Here is a 25,559-nt window from a genome sequence, read left to right on the forward strand (position 1 = left end):
TGTGGAGGAGGTGTGGGAAAGGCCTCAATACCTTTATATAAAATCAAGCACTGATTAGGAGAAAAGCATCATGATGTGACAAATTATCAACATGTGTGAAAGAATGCAAGCGTTCAAGACAAAGAATTGCAAGTATCTGCAGGAAATATATAAACTAGTAAAGCACCTTAGCATGACACAGGGAAAGGACAGGATTTCCTAAAATCAAACTTGATTTTGCACAGTAGTTATACACTTATAATGCATATTTTAAAAAGTCAGAGGAAAGTCTCTCAGACTTGGAAGGAGAGATTTTTCTATTTTGCTCAGTACAGTAAAGTACACACTGAGTCGTATTTCCTGGCATTTAACAAAACATCTAACTCTTATACAGCACTTTTCACCAGTAGATTTCAAAGCACTTTATAAAGGAAGTAACATCCCCAGTTTACAGAGGAGGAAAACGAGACAGAGATCTGAAGTTACTTGCCCAAGGTTACCCAGAAGGCCAATGGCAACCCCAGTTCCCCTGAGTTCCAGTCCAGTGTTCTATCCGTTAGGCCACTCTGTCTCTCTTATATTGCAAATCCTATTTGAGACATTTTAATTACATGTCTTTGTAGCTTTTTTGGTTACATCTGGCAGAAGAGACATCATCTGAATCATCTGAAGTATAAGCAACCTTTGTTAGAGACTCTGAATCAGTATTCTCCTGTTTATATTCTGAATTCAGGGTGCCAGTGCTTCCAGGGTCAAATGTCAACAGCAGTGATATTTTTGCTGATACAGCTATTCTGGTTTCTTTTTCTGCAGCAAAAAGCCAAGTGTCCAAGCGAGACCACCTGATAAATTGGTTGCCAGCAATTAGGTAGTCAAAATGGGGAGACAGTAGTTTTTGTCTATTTCTCTCTTCTAGACCCCAGACAAAGAGGAGGGTGGGAGAGAGAGAGAGAAGCAGAACTGGGGATCAAGTAGCCCAACTGAAAAGAGGGGAGAGGAAAAGGAGATGATGACTGATTTCGAATGAGAGCATATTTAGCAAATTTAGAGGAATGAGTGAGATCACAGTTAGCAGGGAAGGAAAGGAAGTAGATAATGCAAAGCAAGGAGAGGAAGAAGGATGTGTGTCTTACTATTCAGTAAGACACACTGAAGGAGGAAGAGAAAACATGCAACAGAAAATGACAAGTGTAATGAAAGGAAAAAAGCAATTGGGTTTTGTTTTTTTTAAGACCTAGGAAAGTGCTTTCCAAGATTACATCTTAAATAGTAAGTTAACATATTAAACATTAATAGAAAACTGAATGACAATATGTTCTAGTAAATAGATGTAAATATTAGTGCTTATGCAGACACACTGCAGTCAAGTGTGTGGTGTGGGGGGAGTTTTGGTGAAAGGTGGTTAATCTCTGTCAAAATCCATCCCTATATTTAGATGTTACTCAATCACTTCTGCCAGGGATGATGTTTATCCCTAGTAATTTAATGGCTGCACTAAAGTTTTATTTTTTTCTTTGAAACACACCAATTTGTTCCAAATAGTAGTTTTTTTGTTCTAATTCCCTGGGGAAGATATTCCTAGATCAGTGGTCTCCAACCTTTTTATGCCCAAGATCACTTTTTGAATCTAAGGGCAACCCAGGATCTACCCTGCCCCTTCCCCGATGCCCTGCTCCGCTCACGCCATTCCCCCCACCCTCTGTCGCTTGCTCTCCCTCACCCTCACTCACTTTCATCGGGCTGGGACGAGGGGTTCACAGTGTGGGAGGGGGGTCTGGGCTGAGCCTTGGGCAGGGGGTTGGAGTGTAGGAGGGGGTGAGGGCTCTGGGAGGGAGTCTGGGTGCAGTAGGAGGTATGGGGTGCTGGCTCTGGGAGGGGGCTCCTGGCTGGGGCATAGTGTTGGGGTGCAGGAGGGGGTATAGGGTGGGACTTGGGGTTTGGGATGCAGGCTCCAGGAGGGGGCTCAGGGATGAGGGTTGGGGTGTGGCCTCCTGATGGGCAGCACTTACCTCTGGAGGCTCCTGGTTGGTGGCGGATGCAGCGAGGCTAAGGGCCTAACCCGGCCCCAAACCACTCCCGGAAGGGGCTCAACATGCCCTGCGGCGGGCACATGGCTCTGCCTACTGCCCCTCTGCAAGCACTGCCCCCGCAGCTCTCCCGGCCAATGTGAGCTGTGGGGGCGGTGCTTGCAGGCAGGAGCGGCACGCAAAGGGAGATCCCTGCCCCAGGCTGCACTGGCCGCTTCCAGGAGCGGTGTGGGGCCGGGGAAGGCAGGGAGACTGCCTTAGCGGTAGCCACATTGCACCGCTGAAGACCGCAATCGACTGGGAGATCTTCTAGGATTGACCAGTCGATCGCAATCGACCGGTTGGTGACCACTGTCTTAGATGCTCCTGCAAAGGATTTATTCGTCCCCTAACAAATTACCCTCTCTTGTAGTCAAGTATCAGAGGGGTAGCCGTGTTAGTCTGGATCTGTAAAAAGCGACAGAATGTCCTGTGGCACCTTATAGGCTAACAGACGTATTGGAGAATAAGCTTTCGTCGGTGAATACCCACTTCGTCAGAAGCATTGAAAGGGGGAATTGAACCCATCTGATTAAAATTAGTAAGTGTCTGACAAGGGAGCTGGATATTTGGAACAAATTGTCAAGCGATCCCTGGCCTAACGAAGCAGGAGAATCGCTGCTTTAATAGCACCCCATTTAAACACACAGGGAAGGTCACCTTACTGAGAAATAAGGGATATTTTATACTTGTAAAGAATCTGCAATAAGCACAAGCAGGATGCAATAGGGATATGGGGCATATTGTGCCATTGACCAAACCCAATACTTTTGTCAGACTGACAAGGCGAGGGACTCCCAGCAATTGACAACAAGATAGTTCTAGTAATGGCAGGCACCAGTGAAGAGAAAGAGTTCTGCCTCCTTTTGCACAGTAATGATTTCTCACGTGGGATACACCTAGCCATGTCTGGAGCACAAGAAGTCATCACTGAAAATTTTATTTTCTTGTGAAATGGGTGAAAGTGAAGAGCTCTAATTTACATTCCAAAAGAGAAAATAAAGTTTTTAAAAGGATACGGTCTGTACCAGGAAACAATGTTCTTCCAGTCAAGAGCTCAGCCATAATGCACCCCACTGACCAAATATCAACTGAACAAAACAAAAACAAAAAGATAAATGTAGTATAGGAAAAATAAAATCTCAACAGAATTACCTTTATCAATAAGTAGAAATAAGTCCATGCTTTGGCATTAAATACAACTTATACCATGTCCCAGGCCAGCCAACAATGTTCCGTCACCCTCAGCTGACACTTGACGAAGCAAACCTAATACCAAATTAGATGAAAGTTTCCCCAGCTGGGCATAATGCCCATCAGACATCAAAGTCCACAGAGGAAGAGGGAAAAGCCTGTTCAAGACAGGCAGATGTCTGTGGGATGGATTTGCACAGCTACAAGAGGGCCTGGTCTTACCCCTGTCATACCCAAATGGAAACAGATGGAAAAGGAAGGCCACAAAACCATCCAGGGGGATGTATACACAAGTAAAGAGGAGAAGGTGACAGGAGAACAGAAAAAGAAAATAGAGGTATGCAATCAAAGGAGCACATTTATACTATCTATCCCTATAGGAAGTCATGACCTGGCAAAATGAGAGGAATATGTATGAGGACGGATATTTTGCTCATTATACACTCAAGAATTGTAAGTGAATTATTTAAATGAAATCCTGTGAATGCTAATGTAATGACACTCATGCTGTGGTCCATGGACAGCTGGCTGGCCACACGATGCTGCCTCCTCCCATTCAGCTTTACTCAAGTACAGTTGCTATAGTTGCCCCAGTTGCACACTTACAAATGGAAGGAGTGTGTGTGTCCATAAATCCCTATCAAGATGAGAGCTACACTATAAAAATGTGGGAGAACTCCTCTGCTAGTGTACCTGTTTGGTTGTAATGCATCCAGTTCAGCATGATCTCAGGAGCCCTGTACCACCTGGTAGCCACATACCCAGTCATCTCATCATCCGTGTGCCGGGCCAAACCAAAATCCAGAATCTGCAGAACAAAAAAAGAGAAAGCCGCACATGGTTGCAATGGAAAAATGAAACCCAAACTCTTTAGAACAAATAACCAGGCAGTTTTGAGACTGGGTGGAAAAAGAACTGGATGGAACGATGCAAAGAGTAGATTATGGAACACAAATTAAGGCACTAGACAAAAATAGAATAGGCCTCAAGTATCAGCACTGAGGCAGAGTTGTGTGTGCATAACTTGCCTCTAACTGTACTGTGCTCAATTCCAATCCAGAGTGGTTAGCTTTTACTCTCATGAGCACTAAATTCACACAACACGTAAAAAGTTAAATTGGAGTTTAGCACAAACCTCCTTTCAGCCCCTTGAAAACATACAACAGGTGAGGACTAAAGTATTCCAGGCATTTTAAGTTGAGCTATTAAGAAGCTGATTTGCTTAAGTAAGTTCTGCATCTTCAATGTTCACCATAACTACTCAAATCACAAGTCAAACTAAGTGCATACTATCGCCAGATTACCTTCAGCTCACAGTCTTCATTTACAGCTAGGTTACTAGGTTTTAAGTCCTAAAAAAGAAGGAAACAATATTAGCATCAGTCTTGCGTAATAATGTAGTAGCTGCAGCTATGGCAGAGGCTATGCATTGTCTGCATTTGGTATTAACAACAATTCAGATAAGAATGCAACTTTTTATAGTGGGGGGAAGGGGAGTCTCATTCTAGAGCCAATTTTTACTGAGTTTTCTCCTGTTCTCATAGGCGTTCTGTATAAGCAGCAGTTAGTCTTTTCAAGATTCTCTCATAAAAGGCTAATTAAGCCTCACTACCTCTATTAAGGTAATGAAGAGAGGAGTAATGCAACCTACCCAAAAAGACACAGCAAGTCAAAGCAGAGATGGGAACAGAACCCAGGAATCTTAACATTTTCCCACTTCTAGACCACTTCCTGCAATATTACCCAGCAGCTTTCATCCCAATTCTACAGGTGCTGTGATGAATAGATTCAATGTCACACCTTTTAAATATATTGATTTCAGTACATTTTAAACAAAGTTATCCTAGTACCAATACTCACTCGGTGTATTATGTCAGCCGAATGGATGTACTGTAACACAAGATGACAGATATTTTACAGATCAGTATGAGTAAACATCCTCCCACGTCCTTACTACTACAGCATATAACCGCCCCCTGCCCCAATTCATTTGCAGTAGGAATGAAGTCGGACTTAAGTGGTGCATAGGCCTTCCATGGGTCATATGCACAAAGGTGTTTCATACTTAGTCTGTTTCCTTCCAGACACTGAAGAATTCACTGTTATCAACAATGAAACTAGAATAATTATATAAACTGCAGAGATAAAAGCTCCACTATGCACAGAACAGCTCTTATTCATAACCTTCCAGACTCAGCCCATTGCTATGGGCAATGTGAGAATGTTTTCACACTGGTGGAGCACTATAACAATACTGAATCATTAAGTGGACAGGAGAAAGGCCAACAGAAGGTTACCCTACATTCACTAAGAGAGTGAATAAACTCCACAATCCATTCGTGTTAATCTCTTTAAGTAAGATTGTACACTTCAGGAATTTCCATCTCCCCAGTATTTTGATAGGACTGGTGCAAGTACCTTCAGACCCCGAAGAATTTGGTATATAAGAAACTGTACATGGTCATCTGTGAGCTTCTGACATTTCACAATATTGTTCAGATCAGCCCCCATGAGGTGGGTCACCAGGTACCTAGAAACAAAAGGAAAGGTAGGACAGGGTGAGTCACCAGGAAATACCCTTTTCTCCCATGAAAGACAATTACTAAGCAAACTAGCACTCTCACAGGGCTTAAATGAAGCTTTGCTTCATACAGAACAGGATATTAGAATAACTGACCACTATGGAGACATCCTTTCTGTTCCTCATACACTCCTGAATGAAGCGTTTTCTTGTTCAATACAGATGACTAAAAGGCAGCTCCATTTAAGACTCCTCTTTTCTTTCTATAACCTTTCCTCAACTAAGAAATATCTGAAGTAGCAGAGCAATTTTCTTCATTTGCATGGCATTGGGAACATACTGGGACATTTGCAAGTCCAGGTGAGTGGTCATACCAATGCTTCACAGGAAAGCAGAATACCCATGCTGAACAATGTTCTATGGGATGGAATAGTGGGTGGAGCAAGAAACTCCTTGACCCCAGTGGCAATGTCAGCTTATGTCCTGAAGCATGAAATTGAATGCCAGTTTTCTTTGGGATATGAAGTGTCCACGGCTTTCCAAACTACCCATCCATACAAACAAGCAAAAATATTGGTTTGTAAAGTTCTGGACTACATTACTTCAATCCTATATGTTCAGCGAGCAAAATAAGCTACACTGAGTCTCTATTAGGAGGATCTGATGATACAGCTATTCTTGCAAACCTTTACTAATGCAGATATGGTGCTACCAAATGTAAAATGATTGGACAAGGATTTCCTCAGTTATGACACCATAACAATGAAGGTGTTCAGGGTCTATAGAGTCTGCCTTTTTTCCCCACCTTCTAACAACAACTACAAAGAGAAATTAAAAAGCCAAGAAATTGTATTTTAAACACCAACGATAATTTTATGTATAAGGATTTTCCTCTAATTATTGTTAGTTACTTTCAATGATAAATGCACCTTATTCCAAAGATACAATAGGTACCTGGCCATCCATCCAAATATAAATCCACACAAAAAAACCCCCAATACTTTCTATTTTTGTTCTTCTCAGTAGGAAATTTACATTCAAATTTTTATTTTAGCATTGTTCCAGATTAAAGAATGATAAATTCTAGCGAAACTAGAAGCTGTGCCCCTGCACATTCTCACTATACTTTCATACTGAGTTGGTCCTCTTTTTCTATTAGTGCAAACAGGCAAAATTGTATTGGAACGAGTAGGCCTTCTAAATGTACCTAAAGACATGATTCAGTACATCCAAGAGAAAGAGCAGATTGTGAAAGACCATTTGCAATGTAATAGTTTTACATTAGGAAGCCCAAAATGACCTAACTTCAGAAGTTTAGGTATTTTTCATAAAATTAAGTGTTTAAAATCAATCAATCAATCAATCGAGCTAACGTGCTGAAATTTTTTGGAAACAATCTTCTCTGCTGAAACAGTACTTCAAATAAGATACTCTGGACTCTGCTATTCTGTAGTGCTTCTCCTAATAGACATTGCTGCCACAAACCCATAAAGAACATAACAATGTTTTGCTATGAAGCAGTATATGAGCAGAGGAGTCCCTGTATATTCTCCCCTATTCCCTCTGGTAGCAAAGGGCCTTTACCAAGCTCAGAAGCAAGGGTTTTGTCATCTAAATCGTTTAATTCTGAATGGTGCAGATTTTGTTTGCAGTGCTAAGGATGGCAGGGGCTGTTAAACTCTCACTGTATAGTAGTACATGAAACTTAGGGAGATCTCTCCCCGTCAGAAGTCTATGGGTATCTCTACAATGCAAAAATAAAACCACCCGACAACTTGCTGCAGAGTCTCTCAGAGCCAATGTACTTGGGGTCAAAAATAGCAGTACAGACATTCCTTTTTGGGCTAAAGCCCAGGCTCTGAAACCCAAGGGGGATAAGTCTCAATTAGCAGTGATGCATAAATGCAGAGCACCTTAAAAACACCAGAAGTAACATTTTAAAGAGAACTTAAATTCCACCTTTAGAAGCGTCTTTGGCATTTCAGTTCCTAAGTTCCTAGTCACTTCTGTAAATTTTACCCAAGACCTTTAAATTGGCTTGCTCAGGAAAAAAATCTCTGTGGAGAGAATCTAAAAATTGGAGCTCAATCTTCTATAGCTCAGTTTTGTACTTGTTTATGCAAGCCAGGGTCTTCACATTGGAAACCCTTCCCCAACGAAGGCAAACCTGCATCTAAAATCATGGGCATCAAACCATGAGCAGTTTTCCTTGTTGCCATAGTCACTTTTGCACAATGCATTTGTATCCTGCCAAATCAGAAAAGCTAGTGTTGTATGAGGAATACTGCCACTCATTCAGTCTGGTTTGAGCGTATGGGCAGCTGTGACCTTTCTTCTGTGTGGCCTAAGTTCAAAGCCCTCCACTGGCCTTAACTCGGAAATCCTTGATCGTCTAGCTGAAGAAGTATCCCTTAGCTATCTTGGACTCTCTGGGGTGGTAATGTGTAGCTTTTAAGTCAATTCCTATGGAGATCTGCAGTGTATCTGAAAAGTCTTCAGGCTCATTAAGCAGCAGCCACGTAACAGGGAATTCTTTTGTTACCATAAACATCCCCTTGATTCCATGTGGCAAGCAAAGAATGTTGTGTCGATGCATCAGGGCATGGGACACTGGCATTAGCACAGCACCCTGAATCACAAGTTACACCTAGCTCTTACATTGCTTTCAGCCATTTCTATCACATTGCTCTATAAAAAGGTTGTTAAATCACCACCATCTTCTACAGATGGAAAAAGTCCATACGCGTGAATTAAAGCAATGGCAATATGATGGAACAAAGGATGTGAAGGAGATAAACAGGTACCCATGGACCCCTGGTGTGAGGATATGACCCATCAGCACCAAAACGTTTAGACTCTGAGGGCTGTGCCGCTGTAGCACTTTAGTGAAGACGCTCCTATGCCGATGGGAGAGCCTCTGCCGTTGGCGTAGTTAATCCACCTCCCCAAGAGGTGATAGATAGCTATGGCAGAGGGAGAAGCTTTCTTGTCGACATAGTGCTGTCTACATGGGGAGCTAGGTCGATATAACTACGTCGCTCGGGGTGTGGATTTTTCACACCCCGAGCGACATAGTTATACCAATACAGATTTGTACTGTAGACCTGGCCTGAATCTCCAGAGGCTTTGAACAGTCTTGACCAAGAGCAGCTGCAGAATGACTTCAGCAGTTCAGCATCAACTCAGTATGTGTTTCAAGCTGTATCTAAAGCATCAGTCTCAAAGCATGGAGGTGAGCATGACATGAGGTGACCTCAAGGTCCTAAAGCATGACACAGCTGAACACTTCAAAGGAGTCAAAGTGCAACCTTAGGACTTCATGCCTAACTTGTGTTGAAACCAAGTGCACAATTAACACCCAGCTGGCTCGCTCAACTACGGCATTATAAGATACTTTTTACCTCTCAACTTTCTAGCTGATTTAGCCTGGTTCTTGGCCTCAGGTGCCCAGGAAAGTGTTAAATGCTCACCCCAAGTCTTGACTATTTGCAGACAAACCTGAATTCAGATAGGACAACTGTGGTTCTTCTCTAAACATTGAAAATGGCAACCATATTGTTGGCCATTGAATCCGTGTATTGACCACTGTGCGAGCCAAAGGGCTGTTTCTTTTTTGATGTGGGGGGAGGGGCAAAGAAAAACAAAATGGAGGCAGGTGACCTAAAGTGGTAAGACCAGATGACTGAGAAAGAGGCACAACGATTGAATTCTATTTTATTTAAAGAAAGCTGAAGGCACTAGGCTTAGTTTTATTGAGCCAAAAGAGAGATATAAACAAGTAGTAACTGAAAGACAAAATAGCTATTGTGGCTCCATTTAGCTAGTGCATAGTAATGCAAGGGACTCATGGCTGGAAACAAGAGATCCTGGCCTGTTTAGCAGGAGCAGGAATGAGCCAACCAAGTATTGTCTGGTAATGGATTTTACCTAGGAGAATCCTGCAAGACATGTTAATGGAGCACAGACTCAACAGTAGAGATCTGCTTTAAGATATGCCTTTGAAGAAAATACAAATACCCCATTTGACAAATGCTACTATCTCCCCAGAGACCACCATCCTTCATATGCCAGTGGACTAGCTGAAAGCAGACTTGTAAGAGCACTCTACGTTAGGCATACAACAGTTAACAGAGTAATGTCCTAAGTTTGCATTAACAGAACATGTGCTCTCTTGTCCTTTGTGCTGCAGAATCACACTTGTGTGGGATCCAAGAACAACTTACGGATCTAGATATCCATTTATCCACTTCCCCTCTGTCTCACCCTTCATCTGTCAGGATCAAAGACTGTATTTATACAGCTCATGACAATGCCTTGTCAACTGCTTGCAGCAGCTCACAGCTGTATCCTGCTACAAGCCATTCCCAGGCACATCACGATTCCAGAAACATAAACCTGTTCCATAAGGGGCTGGAATTTGGTGATAAACTATAGCAGTTTTGGAGTCACTAAAGTAACCAAAAAAGACTGCTTTCATACTCTCTTTCCAGGTCAATTTCACTGTTTCTCGAAGTTAATTGGTTTCATCTTTAGTCCAACATGAGACACAAATATCTACTGGATTATATCTTTTAAAAATTTATGAATAGCTTGGCACAGGTGGCCTTATTCCAGATAAGGTAAATGTTAATTTCCCAACCCAGTCAATCTCTTCCAAAGCACTCCTACCCACCAAGGCAGGTACCGAATGCATTGCCTGAGTAGCACAAAGGGAGATGACCAGGACACCCCACTATATATACTATGGCTTCAGAGAACTCATGAATGCACTACCCCTTTCCTACTTTTTTGTCATTTAAAAAGAGTGATTATTTTACATCTTTCGACAAGACTAATGGAGCTAAAATGGGGATTTTCAAAAGGCGCTAAAGGAAACTGGGTGCCTTTGAAAATCCCAGCCTAAATATGTATAGGTTGGCTCAGCAAAGAGTAAACAGTGATGGGAGGAACACAAAGGATATCTACTAGTACTTGAAGGGTATAAATATAAAACAGGGAAGGGGTTGTTTATGGCACAACAAGGAGATATCATTAGAAGTGAGAGTTTCTGGACAAGGAGAATGATTAGGCCTTGAAATAATCTCACATGCGATGTAGCAGAAGTCCCATCAGTTCAGAGGTTTGAAACTAGACTAGACAAGGTACTAGCAAAAGCACTATAGGGAACAATCCTACACTGGCAGGAGGAAGGATGAGATGATTAATAAGAAATTAGCGCTAGAAAAGACCTGTAATTCTAAAACAAAATTTAACTATAATCCTCATAATCCTTCCAAATTTCAACCATGTACCAAGGGTAGCTAGCACTACTATAGTAGTTTATTTGCTTATGGCGGGGAAGGAGGGGAAAGCAGGAGAGAGAGAGAAGAGAAGCAGGGGAAGATGTAACAGTCTTCAAATATGTTAAGGGCTGTTATAAAGAGAACAGTGATCAATTGTTCTTTATGTCCACTCAAGGTACGACAAGTAGTAATGGGCTTAATTTGAAGCAAGGGAGATTTAGGTTAGATATTAGGAAAAGCTTGCTGTGGAATCCCCATCATTGGAGGTTTTTAAAAACAGGTTGGACAAACACCTGTCAGTGATGGTTTAGTCACAGTTGAGGGGCTGGATTAGACTTCTCAAGGTTCATTCAAGCCCTACGTTTCTATAATCATATATGCTTGGGCTGCAGTTTTCAAAGATGTTACCTACACATCATTGAATTCTTCCAGTGACTTAGCAGGTGTGAACACATCCAACAGACCAATCACCTATAAAGAAAAAAAGGCAAAAAATGAGAAAACTGAAATATATTTTGTAATATAATCTGATCTACTTCATAAGTGGTTAGTTCCTGTACTGGAGTAGAAAAGATTCACTCCATCTCACTTTTTTCTTCCAAACACATCAAGAGGCCAGGGGAGGAGGGAAGAAATTAGTTTTCATGATCCTGAATACAGCTTATGTTCTTGCGGGGAAAAAAATTCCAGTTTCAATCCCTATGGTTGCCATTTTTACCCCAACCATCCAAAAAAATCAAATAGGGAAAGGTGAAAAATCAAGTAAAGCAACTTGATATTATCACTTGACACAAATGCTATATTCAGCGTTGTTGTAGCCACATTGGTCCCAGGATATTAGGAGACAAGGTGGGTGAGGTAATATCTTTTATTGGACCAACTTCTGTTGGCGAGAGAGACAAGTTTTCAAGCTTACACAGAGCTCTTCTTCAGGTCTAGGAAAGGTACTCACTGCTAAATACAAGGTGGAACAGATTGTTTAGCATAAGTAGCCAATGCATACTGCAAGGGTCCATTCAAGGTGAAGTTGGCAATTAAACCCCACTCCACCCCCAATCACAGGGAGGAAAGGAGAAAGGGAAAGCAGCTGGTGGGAAGGAGGGTTGTTAGTGGATTACAGATTTTTGTAATAAGCCATAAATCCAGTGTCTCTATATAGTCCATGATTTTTAGTGTCTGGCAAAGTTATGAATTTAAGCTCCCAGACTCATCTTTTGAAAGTGTTATGCAAGTTTAAAAATGCTACATGAAATACTGGATAATCTATTAGGGAGGAGGAAAAGAAAGCAGTGGATAACTGAAAGTCTAATTACAAAACAAAATGCTTTTAAAGACAGCACAGTAGAGAAAGCATACAATTGAGGTTTTAAAATCAGAATTAATTGGATTGAGAAGTAGTAATTCTTTCCTTCTAAATTAAGTTATTGGTGGAAATAATTCTAATACTATATTGATCCAAAACACCTTTAAGATGCCAGAGACCAAGAAGGTATTGTTGAAAAACTGTACATCAAATATAGCAAGAGTCTATACCTGTCTGTGTTTTCATTATCCTTTGTTAACTATTTGTTAATGCTTGGCTTTATAACTCTATGATGTTTTATTATAATGCCTGATTACATTCAGATAGAAAATAACAAATAAAGAATGGGGTTTTTTTTTTTGGATTTTTATCTATTTTGAAAATGTGTATAACAGGGTCTAGTTAGTTTTTTTGTTAAATAAAATAATTCAAGTCACAGAGAATTTTTCAAATATTCTTCAATTCCAGTCTTCATTCTGATCTATGGAGTACACAAGAATTTTAATACAGAAGTTCTTTACCCTTAACATGATGACTCCCCATTTTCTAGATGTCAATAGAGAAGGAAATCAAAATGAGTGAACACAAAGTTTTAGTTAACAGGTCTAAATACCTCTTTTCCCAGTGAAGATCCTGACCTGAGAGGCAATACAAACCCGTGCAACTGATCAACACAGAAGGACACAGGTGTAAACCCTAGTTTGATAGGTTACAAAACAAAATATCCCAAAGGTTTTGTGGTGAGATCCAGTATAGGACAGAATATGTTTTAGGAAACCCTACAGCTACACACTACTTGAGTGACCAGCAAAAAAGTTTGGCTATGAAACAAGGTGGATGAGAAAAAGATACACATCAAGATAGGAAGTTAGAGTCCTGGCCATACATATGATTAGACTGTACGCTTCGCAGTAGCGATTCCATGCCTTTTTATTTGCATTATTAAGGTGCCTAGCAAAATTCTGGGCTCTGTAATCAAAAACAAACCTAAGATGCAAATGGAAGAAATCTTCCAGGACATTGATTCTAGTCCCCAGCTATCACAGGCAACCACATCATATAATCCCTTTCATAAATTTATCAAGCTCCATCTTGAAACGAATCAAGTTTCTTGCCCCCATTCCTCCTTTTGGGAGGTTATTCCAGAACCTCACTTCTGCAATGGGTAGAAACCTTCTTCTAATTTCCAGCCTAGATTTACTCATAGTCAGTTTATACCCATTTGTTTTTGTGGCAACATTGTCCTTTTTCTTAAATAGCTCTTTTCCCTCCCTGGCGTATTTATTGAGTGCAAGCAGATCCCTGGGACCCTTCATTTTCCTAGTCTAAACCAGTGGTCTCCAAACTTTTTTGATCACGCACCCCTATCAGTAAAAAAATTTTTGAGCATGCACCTCTGCCGCACCGAAGCAAAAAAAACCCAAACACAAAACGCTCGGATTCCCACCTGATGAAGCAAAAACAAAACAAAACAAAAAACTGCTCCTCCTGCCGTGCACCCCCAAGGATCCTCTTGCGCACACCCCAGAAGTCTATACAACCAAGCTGTTTTAGTCTCTTCTCTATTCCTCCGATCGTCCCAGTAGCCATTCTCTGCACCTATTCCAATATTTTTAATAAATCTATCAAATTAGGTTTGGTACTATGATGACCAGAATTGTACCCTGTATTATAGAGGTGGTCTTACCAGTGCTTTCTACAATGATATTAATACTTCCCTACCTTTATTGGATATACCTCTCCCAATGCAGCCCAGAATCTCATTTGCTTTTTCAGGGCTGCACTACACTGGTGGCTCATTCATTCGGTGACTCAGGTCTTTAGCCTCCTCTGGCATTTCCAACAACGTGCCCCCTGCTTATAATGGAAATCTTCTTCTTAGTCTGTAAGAGCATGAATTTGCACTTTGTACTATTCACTTTCTTCCCATTTTTATTACTCCATACCCTCAAGGTCATCCAGTTCTTGTCGTATTCCAGTCCTCCTCTGTGTTGACAATGCCTCCTAACTTTAGGTCATCAGCAAACTTCATTAGCACACTCCTACTTTCTGAGCCAAGATCAGTAATAAAAATATTAAACAAGACCAGTCCCTGAGGAACTCCATTAATAACCTCCCTCCAGTCCAACAACTCCCCTTTCAGCACAACCTGTTGTTGTCTCCCTTTGAGCCAGTTCCTTACTCACCTTACAATCCTTGTACTAATTCCCATATTCTCCAGTTTAACTAGATGCTTTTTGTTTATTGTGATTGCATTTACGTAGATGTTCAAGTCAAGTGTGTAAATCTAAATGTCTTAGCCATTCAATTGCTTGGGAAGGGCACTGTATAATCACATGAGGGAATCAGGCAGCCCTTGCTGATGGATGCTAATTTCCCATGTGGTACTGTATCAAACGCTTTACTGGAGTCCAGATAGATTAGATCGGGGTGGGCAAACTTTTTAACCCGAGGGCCACATCTGAGTATGGAAATTGTATGGCGGGCCATGAATGCTCAAGAAATTGGAGTTTGGAAGGGGGTGAGCGCTCCGGCTGTGGGTGCGGGCTCTGGGGTGGGGTCAGAAACTAGGAATTCAGGGTGTGAGAAGGGGGCTTCAGGCTGGGGAAGGCGGGTGGTGTGCAGGGGTGGGGCTGAGGGTGCGGGCTCTGGGGTGGGACTGGGTATGAGGGGTTAGGGGTGCAGGAGGGTCCCCGGCTGGGCCCGAGGGGTTCGAAGGGCGGGAGGGGGATCAGGGCTGAGGCAGGGGGTTGGGGCACTTATCTCAAGCAGCTCCTGGAAGCAGTAGCATGTCCCCCGTCCGGCTCCTATGTGGAGGCGCGGCCAGGTGGCTCTGTGTGCTGCCCCGTCCCTGCAGCTCCCATTGGCCTTGTTTCCCAGCCAATGGGAGCTGCGGCACAGCACTTGGGGCAGGGGCAGCATGCAGAGCCCCCTGGCTGCCACTACGTGTAGGAGCTGGAGGAAAGACATGCAGCTGCTTCCAGGAGCCGCACAGAGCCATGGCACGCGCAGAGCAGGGCAAGCCCCCAACCCCACTCCCTGGCTGGAGTGCCAGAGCGGGACAAGCCCCGGACCTTGCTCCCTGGCGGGAGCTCACAGGCCAAATTAAAATGTCTGAAGGGCCGGATGTGGCCCCCAGGCCATAGTTTGCCCACCTCTGGATTAGATTTACCGCATTTCCCTTGTTTAGAGAATCAGTTCTCATCAAAGAAAGATGTCAATTTAGTTTGGCACTATATTCTTTTCTTCAAAATTTGTTCAAAAAAGTCTTTCATATTATTGAGGTCAGACTAAAAGATCTGTAGTTGCTTGGTTCACTCCCTCCCACCCACTTGCTTAAATAGAAATACTGTGCATTTGCTATTCCTCAGTCATATAGTACCAAACCCAATTTGATAGATTTATTAAAAATACTTGTAATTGTACCTATTCTTTCTGTATTCTGGGATGGAGATTCTCAGGTTCCCCTGACTTGAATATATTAAGCTCTGAGTTTTGTTTCCACCTTAGATGTGGTAATTTCTAATTATCATACATCCATTCCCATTTGCCTTCCTGCCTTTGTCTCCATGTTCTATATCATCATCCTTATTGAAAATCAATTTGATTTAAATAATGATTTAAATCACTAGTCAGGAAGACTCTATTTAATCATGGATTTCTACATAAAAGTGCATTCTTGCTTGTTGTTATAACTTTAATACATATTCTTCACAACTCAGAGATAGATATAGGTTTCATTTTTAGAAGGTACACACGATACATTTTTAAGTGATTTATTTTGAAAACTTTTCAGATTAGTTTTACCACTATATCAGAAAATGTATGATTGTTTGGTTATTTCATTTACCAAAGGTAATTGAAGAAGATATTTATGAAGTCATTCGGAGGTGGACTATCTCCAATTCAACAGGTTAATCATTAATATTTGGAGGATTTTGTTGCCATGCTGTATTAGGAGGAGAACATCACAAGACAGACATTTAAATTGTTTTATTTAACTAAAACAACGTTATGTATTTTGGATTTTTTTTCTTCAACAGCAAACATATAATATTTTAACAAAACAAGCATAAGAATTTTTGAATGTAGTTAAAAAGTCAATTTTTTTAAAACCAGGTTTGTTTTTGTTAAAATTGTTTTTAACTAAAATAGTTAAATGAAATTAAAAAAAAAAAATTAAATTGACTATGTCAGCCAGCTCAACATGAGAAACTTAGAATATTGGCTTCTGCAGCTAACTCAGTCGTCTTCACCTTCATTTTTCAGTTTGTTCATAATCTGGAAAAGAAAAACAAGCTTTCCTGCTTTTTCAGGTCCCAAACAATTTCTCAATTTGGAATGAATTAGTCCAAAGGAAGAAAATATTCTTTCTACACTGCAGAAGAAGCTACTGCTGTTAAAAGTGAGATTATCACTTCAACAGTCTCTGAATCCGAGTGTTTAAGTGATTTCCACCAGTTCACTGGTGTGACTTTCTTTAAAACATCATCAGCAAACATATATTTTTTGAATGGTTCTTATTACCAAACTGGGTCTCTTTTAGGACCTGCTGCCATTATAGGTTTTCCCATCTAGTGAGAGAATGGTATGGTAGATCTCAAATCAATTAAGGCTACACTAGAAAGACCTCAAGACTTGCTGCTCAAACAGTTTCACTTTTGTTTCTACTGCCTGTCCCTCCCTTCTCACATTTATCTCCAGACTTCTCCTTGTCAAGATATATTCCGCCCCCAACAATCTTCTATTCATTGAACTTTTTGAAACTTTGCACTTTTAGAGAGAGGTAAGGTACATAAATTTGCAGAGGGACAATAGGGTTGAGATCTGTTATTTCTCACCTCTATATTTTATTTATTTAAAAACATTTTGCTGTTAACAAGCATGTTATCTCTGGAGACACAAATCCACCGTTTGAGAACTGCAAAACTAAGCATTTCTGATGGTATCTTCTAGACTGAGCATTGAATCCCATTGAGTAGATAGAAAGATTAACCTAAATAATCTATACAGAAGCCCCTTGAGCCCCATAAAATTGGGTCCCTAATCCATGAACTATTGGAACTCATTTACAAAACTTTTCTTAAACATTACATGAATATATTGTCTCATACTATAGAATTAGGATTTATAATCCCTATTCCATGATGAGATATCTTAATTAAAACTATCTTTAGATAGATTTTTTCCCTCAAAAAGCATTTTAACAAAAAAATCTGATTTTTTTAAATCATTGATTTTTATCCACCCTGTTGAAAACTGAGGCAAAGTATTCATTTAGGTTTTGAGACATACCTAAATTATCTTATCTCGACCCCATCTTCAATGCAAAGTAGCCCCACTTCCTCTTTCCTTGTTTTCTTTTAATTTATATAGCTAAAGAACTTTTTACTATTTGTTTTAATTTCCTTTTGCGAGGTCTAACTTGGCTTGAAAAGAACTTACTTTCTAGTATGTTCACAGTGGAGCCAGTTTGCAAGAACAGCTCAGATTCATACCCTCACTTGTACCTTTCCTACCTATGCAACCTCCATCCTCACCTTTGAATCAAAAATCCTCATTCCCCTAAATGCAGAGCGAAGAAGTACACTTGCATTACTTCCTGGAAAAAATATCTATTTACAGGGTCATAAGACTAACAGCTCTCAGATACACAAGAGCAGGGGTTCTCAAACTTCATTGCGCCATGACCCCCTTCTGAAACCAAAAATTACTTCGTCACCCCAAGAGGGGGACCAAACCCTGAGCCCGCCAAATCACTGCATCAGCCCCCAGTTTAGCACAAGATGACAGAACTTGCCTTTTCCATTCCAACTTTCCTTTTGACCATATCACTTTGAATCTGCACATTTTAATGTGACAAGTTACAGTCTACCCTTATCTTTCATCAGAGAAGTTACACCCACCCATTATCTACAACACTTAAATACGCTCCTTCTGCAGTGTATCATTAACGCAATTCTGAGGAAATTTAATCACCACTACATTCAGAGCCCCAGCCTGACAGTGGACTGTCTGTACAGAGACTGGTCAAAGAACAAAGCACAGTCCAAGATGCTCTAATGCCCAATTATATACCCTGTTATTTGTAGCAGCAGAGGTATTTCATAGCAGGAGATGCTCAGTGGAAGCAGCTTTTCTTATAAGGGGTATAAGTCAATGACTGTGCCCTCACATACTGGCTGTTTAGAAATACAATTATTATCCTACAATCCTGCTTCCAATTATGTACCCTTTCACAAACAACCTCAAAGACAACCAAAATCCAATCAGAGCATATAAGTACTATCATGGTGCCCAAATGCATTTCACTTTGTAAAATATTTCACAGATTAATCTATGAGACACAAAATTACCAAAATATTGATTTCTAATTCCATTTTAGAACACTTAATATTATGGATATGCCACTTCAGGTTCAGCAGTTAAAGCTGAGTTCAGTTTTACACTTCAACCACTTTTATGTATGAGGCATGCAACATATTCTCAAAATTATAGCACTACTGAGTACATAATGGATTTTCTGAGAATTCAAGTAAATCTATATAGCATTAGACATTTGACGTGCTTTACCAACATAAGGCATTTATTTCCTACTCAAAAGAGTTTAAAATCTTGAGACAAGACAGGACAATAGTTCAGAGGAAGAATGATATGGTGATTACTGATAAGGAAGGAGGATTTGCTTGAAGAAATGTATTTTAAGAGATTTATAGGAGAAAGAAGGTGCCTGCCAGATTAGAACGGGAAGATTATTCCAGGCACAGGGGTTAGAATGAGAAAGACTCAGGCCTGGTCTACACTACGGGTTTAGGTCGACTTTAGCAGCGTTAAATCGAATTAAGCCTGGACACGTCCACACGACGAAGCCCTTTCTTTCGACTTAAAGGGTCCTTTAAACCGGTTTCTTTACACCACCTTCGACGAGGGGATTAGTGATAAAATCGGCCTTTGCGGGTCGGAATTGGGGTAGTGTGGACGGAATTCGACGTTATTGGCCTCCGGGAGCTATCCCACAGTGCTTCATTGTGACCGCTCTGGACAGCATTCTCAACTCAGATGCACTGACCAGGTAGACAGGAAAAGACCCGCGAACGTTTGAATTTCGTTTCCTGTTTGCTCAGCGTGGAGAGCACAGGTGACAACGCAGAGCTCATCAGCACAGGTAACCGTGATGGAGTCCCAGGATCGCAAAAGAGCTCCAGCATGGACCGAACGGGAGGTACGGGATCTGCTCGCCATATGGGGAGATGCATCAGTGCTAGCTGAACTCCGTAGCAGTAAAAGAAATGGCAAAGTATTAGAAAAGGTCTCCAAGGCCATGAAGGACCGAGGCCATAACAGGGACACACAGCAGTGCCGCGTGAAAATTAAGGAGCTACGGCAAGCTTACCACAAAGCCAGAGAAGCAAACGGAAGGTCCAGGGCAGAGCCGCAAACTTGCCGCTTCTACGCGGAGCTGCATGCCATTCTAGGGGGTGCAGCCACCACTACCCCAACCGTGTGCTATGACTCCGTCAATGGAGAAACACACAGGGAAGACGGTTCGGGGAACGAGGAAGATGAGGATGGAGGTACTGTAGGTAGCTCACAGCAGCAAGGAAGCGGAGAAACCGGTTTCCCCAACAGCCAGGATATGTTTGTCACCCTGGACCTGGAACCAGTAACCCCCGAACTCACCCAAGACCCTCAGGGCACACAGGAGACCTCTGGTGAGTGTACCTTTGTAAATATTTGTAAACATTACACATGGTTTAAAAGCAAGCGTGTTTAATGATTAATTTGCCCTGGCAATCGCGGCCAGTACATCTACTGGAAAAGTCTGTTAACATGTATGGGGATGGAGCGGAAATCCTCCAGGGACATCTCCAGAAAGCTCTCCTTCATGTACTCCAGGCCAGTAGCACGTAGTCTGGAATCATTGCATAACAAAGCATGGCAGCGTATGGTCCCGGTGTTTGCTGGCATGCAGACAATATCCATTCCTTATCTCTCTTTGTTATCCTCAGGAGAGTGATATCATTCACGGTCACCTGGTTGAAATGGGGTGATTTTATTAAGGGGACATTCAGAGGTGCCCGTTCCTGCTCTTCTGAACAGAAATGTTCCCCGCTGTTAACCACGCGGTGGGGGGAGGGGTGAAGTGATCATCCCAGAGAATCGTGTGTGTGTGTGGGGGGGGTGGTTTACTTGGGTTTGTGCCGCATGTTAACCGGGAAACCGCAGCCCCTCCTTTTACATTGAAAACCCATTTTAAATGGCCAACCCAATTCATCCTTGATATGGGAAATGCGCTGCTGTTTGAAACCTTTCCCGCATGTTAAGAAGGTTAAAAAAGCCAAAAGACTGTGGCCTACCATGGCTGCCTGCAAGCCGAAATATGTTGCCTGGGGCACTGCGTGAGTGATCTCTCATACCAAACCGGCAGGCAGAGGAAAAATGCGACCTTGTAATGAAAGAGTGTACCCATTGTTCTCTAAAATGTGTCTTTTTTAACCACCTCTCCCTTCTCCTCCACCAGCTGCAAATGCTTCTCCTTCGCAGAGGCTAGTGAACATTAGAAAGAGAAAACGTAGGACGTGGGACCATATGTTCACGGAGCTGCAGATGTCCTCCCACGCTGATAGAGCACAGCAGAATGCGTGGAGGCAGTCAATGTAGGACATGAGAAAAGCACAATATGAACGAGAGGAGAGGTGGCAGGCTGAATGGCGGGATGAAAAGAGCAAGTGGCGGGCTGAAGATGATAGGTGGCGTCAGCTTGCAGACAGATGGCAAGAGTCAATGCTCCGTCTGCTGGAGCATCAAACTGATATGCTCGAGCGTATGGTTGAGCTGCAGGAAAGGCAGCAGGAGCAGAGACCGCCGCTACAGCCCCTGTTTAACCAACAGCCCTCCTCCCCAAGTTCCATACCCTCCTCACCCAGACACCCAAGAACACGGTGGGGGGGCCTCCAGCCACCCAGTCACTCCACCCCAGATGATCGCCCAAGCATCAGAAGGCTGGCCTTCAATAAGAGTTAAAGTTTTAAAATGCAGTGTGTCCTTTTCCATCCCTCCACCCCCACCCATCCCAGGCTACCTTGGCAATTATGCCCCTACTTCTGTGAGGAACTAATAAAGAATGCATGAATGTGAAAAAACAATGACTTTATTGCCTCTGCAAGCGGTGCTCGAATTGGGGAGGGGAGGGTGGGGTGGGGTGGTTGGTTTACAGGGAAGTAGAGTGAACCGGGTCGTGGGGGGGGGGGGGGGGGGGTTTGGAGGGTTCATCAAGGAGAAACAAACAGAAGTTTCACACAGTAGCCTGGCCAGTCACAAAACTCGTTTTCAAAGCTTCTCTGATGCACACCGCGCCCTGCTGTGCTCCTCTAACCGCCCTGGTGTCTGGCTGCGCGTAATCAGCGGCCAGGCGAGTTGCCTCAACCTCCCACCCTGCCATAAATGTCTCCCCCTTACTCTCACAGATATTGTGGAGCGCACAGCAAGCAGCAATAACAATGGGGATATTCTTTTCGCTGAGGTCTGAGCGAGTCAGTAAGCTGCGCCAGCACGCTTTTAAACGTCCAAATGCACATTCCACCACCATTCGGCACTTGCTCAGCCTGTAGTTGAACAGGTCCTGACTACTGTCCACGCTGCCTGTGTACGGCTTCATGAGCCATGGCATTAAGGGGCAGGCTGGGTCCCCAAGGATCACGATAGGCATTTCAACATCCCCAACGGTTACTTTCTGGTCCGGGAAGAAAGTCCCTTCCTCCAGCTTTCGAAACAGACCAGAGTTCCTGAAGACGCGAGCATCATGTACCTTTCCCGGCCATCCCACGTTGATGTTGGTGAAACGTCCCTTGTGATCCACCAGGGCTTGCAGCAGCATTGAAAAGTACCCCTTGCGGTTTATGTAGTCGGTGGCTTGGTGCTCCAGTGCCAAGATAGGGATATGGGTTCAGTCTATGGCCCCACCACAGTTTGGGAATCCCATTTCAGCAAAACCATCCACTATTGCCTGCACGTTGCCCAGAGTCACTACCCTTGATATCACCAGGTCTTTCATTGCCCTGGCAACTTGGATCACAGCAGCCCCCACCGTAGATTTGCCCACTCCAAATTGATTCCCGACTGACCGGTAGCTGTCTGGCGTTGCAAGCTTCCACAGGGCTATTGCCACTCGCTTCTCAACTGTGAGGGCTGCTCTCATCTTGGTATCCTGGCGTTTCAGGGCAGGGGAAAGCAAGTCACAAAGTTCCATGAAAGTGCCCTTACGCATGCGAAAGTTTCGCAGCCACTGGGAATCGTCCCACACCTGCAGCACGATGTGGTCCCACCAGTCTGTGCTTGTTTCCCGGGCCCAGAATCGGCGTTCCATGGCATGAACCTGCCCCAGTGACACCATGATTTCCACATTGCTGGGGCCTGTGCCTTGTGAGAGGTCTATGTCCATGTCAATTTCCTCATCACTCTCTTCGCCGCGCTGCAATCGCCTCCTCGGCTGGTCCGGGTTTCGCCTTGGCATGTCCTGGCTCTGCATATACTCCAGGACAATGCGCGTGGTGTTCATAGTGCTCATAATTGCCGCGGTGATCTGAGCGGGCTCCATGATCCCAGTGCTAGCTATGGCGCCTGGTCAGAAAAAAGGCGCGAAACTAGTATCTGATGGACCAGGAGAAGGAGGGAGGGCCGAGTGACGACATGGCGTACAGGTACAGGTACAGGGAATTAAAATCAAGAAAGGTGGCTGTGCATCAGGGAGAAACACAAACAACTGTCACACAGAATGGTCCCCCCAAAGATTAAACTGAAAACCCTGGGCTTAGCAGGCCATTGATTTCACGGAGGAAGGGGAAGCAAATGAATACAGAACAAATCTATTTTTTACATCTTAAGCTGGCAGCCGACGGTGCAGCATGACTGATAGCCTCTGCAGTACGATGACGACGGATACCAATCGTAATATACCATCTTCTACCAAAAGGCAAGGGTCGCCCTCGGCCTCTTCTGGGTGCTTAGCAGACAATACTGGGCAATTGGCAGAAAATAGTATACTACGACTGATAGCCATCATCATCGAGACAGTAGCATGTCTGCCCAGGTGCCCATGATTGACAGCCACTGCAGTACGACGACGACGGATACCAGTCGTAATATACCATCTTCTACCAAAGGGCAAGGGGCTGGTGCAATGCAGCCCTACGGCTGCCAGCCCCACGGCTATTAGTCATGCTACACCGTCTACCGCCAAAAGGCAGTTAGCAGCTGCTGCTGTGTAGCAATGCAGTCCCACGTCTGCCGGCACCCAGAGGACATATGGTGACGGTGAGCTCAGTTGAGCTGAGCGGGCTCCATGCTTGCCGTGGTATGTTGTCTGCACAGGTAACCCAGGTAAAAAGGCGCGAATCTATTGTCTGCCGTTGCTGTGACGGAGGGGGAGGGGCCTGACGACATGTACCCAGAACCTCCCGCGACACTGTTTTGCATCATCCGGGCATCGGGATCTCAACCCAGAATTCCAATGGGGGGCGGAGACTGCGGGAACTGTGGGATAGCTGTGGGATAGCTACCCATAGTGCAATGCTCCGGAAGTCGACGCTAGCCTCGGTACTGTGGACGCGGTCTGCCGACTAGAGCACTTAGAGCATTTTATGTGGGGACACACACAATCGGCTGTATACAACCGATTTCTATAAAACCGGCTTCTATAAATTCGAACTAATTTCATAGTGTAGACATACCCTCAGAAAGTAGATGAAGACTGCAGTGAAACAAGAGAATTGGGAAGAGCAAAAGCAACAGTACATGATGATAAACATTATTAGCCATAAAATCTCTACTCTAATTTCCACTGCTTACTCCTACTAACTCAGCTCAGTGTGCGACTGCTGCCCAGAACTAGTTAAGTAAAATGTTTATCCTGAAGGAAGGTTTCCACAGCAGCCCACAGCAATTTTGAGAAGAAAAAAGCAGCCCAAAAAGGTTCAAGAGAAACTTGGTAGGTGTGTCTATTAGGGTAATGCCATCAACACTAGTGCTCTACCTTCACCATGGCATGAAGCGGGTGTTGTTGGGGAATATTCTTCATAATATGCAGGTGTTTTAAAAGTTCCACTTAAGTTAGCAACACTAACACTGTCAAGAAGGACTGCTGAAGTGTCAGAGCCATTGGCGATACTGGCAGCTGACTGACATTGCTGGTAGCCAACTACACACACTGGAATGAAAAATAACATGAGAAATTCCAGTCAAAATGCCCAAGAAAATCCATGAATTAAGTTGTTTTTGGATGTTATTTCCTCACTAGATAAAGACACTGGAAGCAGGTTAGGATCAGCTCACTGCCAAAATTTCTGGAATTTTCTTAATGTCAACCTAAAGCTCATATAAAATATAAATTAGAAGTCTCCCTCTTAACATTTTGACAGCTGTACAAAGAGCTGGAGAACGTTCAGCCATGTGATTTTGCTGCCTCAAAATAGCATATGGCACTGATGTGCTGGTGCCTTTATACTGCAGTGAAAGAGAATTATTCACTCAAAACCAGACCTTGTCCTAGGGCAATATAGAAGTTACACACACACACACACACACACATTCCCAGGATGCCAAGGATGTATTCTGAACAAGTCAGAATTGTATTCATTCTCTTACTTTTTGGAGGAGTTCATGGCATAAATTGATGAGAAAAGAAAATAATCCCCAAAGGTATACATGATACTGCACAAGTGAAAGTATTAAGACAAGCAGCGTTTGAAGTTCAACACAGATTGGGATTATTGTTTACATTGAACCTTCCCAGAAAAATCTTATCTTGCTTGCTAACACTTGCTGCATCCTGTGCACAGAAGTTATATTACAGAAACTGGAGAGCATTTTTCAAAGCATTTTCAAAGGTTGCAAGAAACCTCTGATATTACCTGATCCACCCTCAAAGAGGACCAACTTTCAGGCTTTTTAAAGAAACTAAATAGCAGTATTTCTACCCTCTCCAATTTCTTGTGTTGTGCAAGAAGCCTGAAAGTTGGTCCTCTGGGAGGGTGGATCAGGTAATATCAGAGGTTTCTTACAACCCTAATATCCTTTGAAAAATGCATTGGCATAGCTATGTCTCTGTAGTGCTTCTGGTTAAGACTCTTTAAAGTGACAGCAGAGAGCTCTCCCATCAGTTTAATAACTCCAAAAATAATGTACATTTTACTGCTTAATCACTCAATGCATTGAGC

General features: G+C 42.9%; 1 protein-coding gene across 4 annotated transcripts in view; it reads right to left on the reverse strand.

The window, feature by feature from the left end:
- MAPK14 (mitogen-activated protein kinase 14) overlaps nucleotides 1-25,559 on the reverse strand; it is a 55,485-nt gene that overhangs the window by 14,578 nt on the left and 15,348 nt on the right. For all 4 annotated transcript variants that reach the window (XM_065592392.1, XM_042861492.2, XM_042861493.2 and 1 more), the window contains exons 3-8: nucleotides 11,455-11,513; nucleotides 5,658-5,769; nucleotides 5,100-5,129; nucleotides 4,544-4,591; nucleotides 3,933-4,047; nucleotides 3,065-3,136 (exon numbers count right to left, since the gene is read on the reverse strand). In XM_065592392.1, the coding sequence (XP_065448464.1) occupies nucleotides 3,065-3,136; nucleotides 3,933-4,047; nucleotides 4,544-4,591; nucleotides 5,100-5,129; nucleotides 5,658-5,769; nucleotides 11,455-11,513 (436 nt within the window). The remainder of the gene's footprint in view (nucleotides 1-3,064; nucleotides 3,137-3,932; nucleotides 4,048-4,543; nucleotides 4,592-5,099; nucleotides 5,130-5,657; nucleotides 5,770-11,454; nucleotides 11,514-25,559) is intronic.

This window comes from Chrysemys picta, chromosome 4 (genome assembly GCF_011386835.1).
Source record: "Chrysemys picta bellii isolate R12L10 chromosome 4, ASM1138683v2, whole genome shotgun sequence".
In the NCBI taxonomy this organism is placed as follows: Eukaryota; Metazoa; Chordata; order Testudines; family Emydidae; genus Chrysemys; species Chrysemys picta.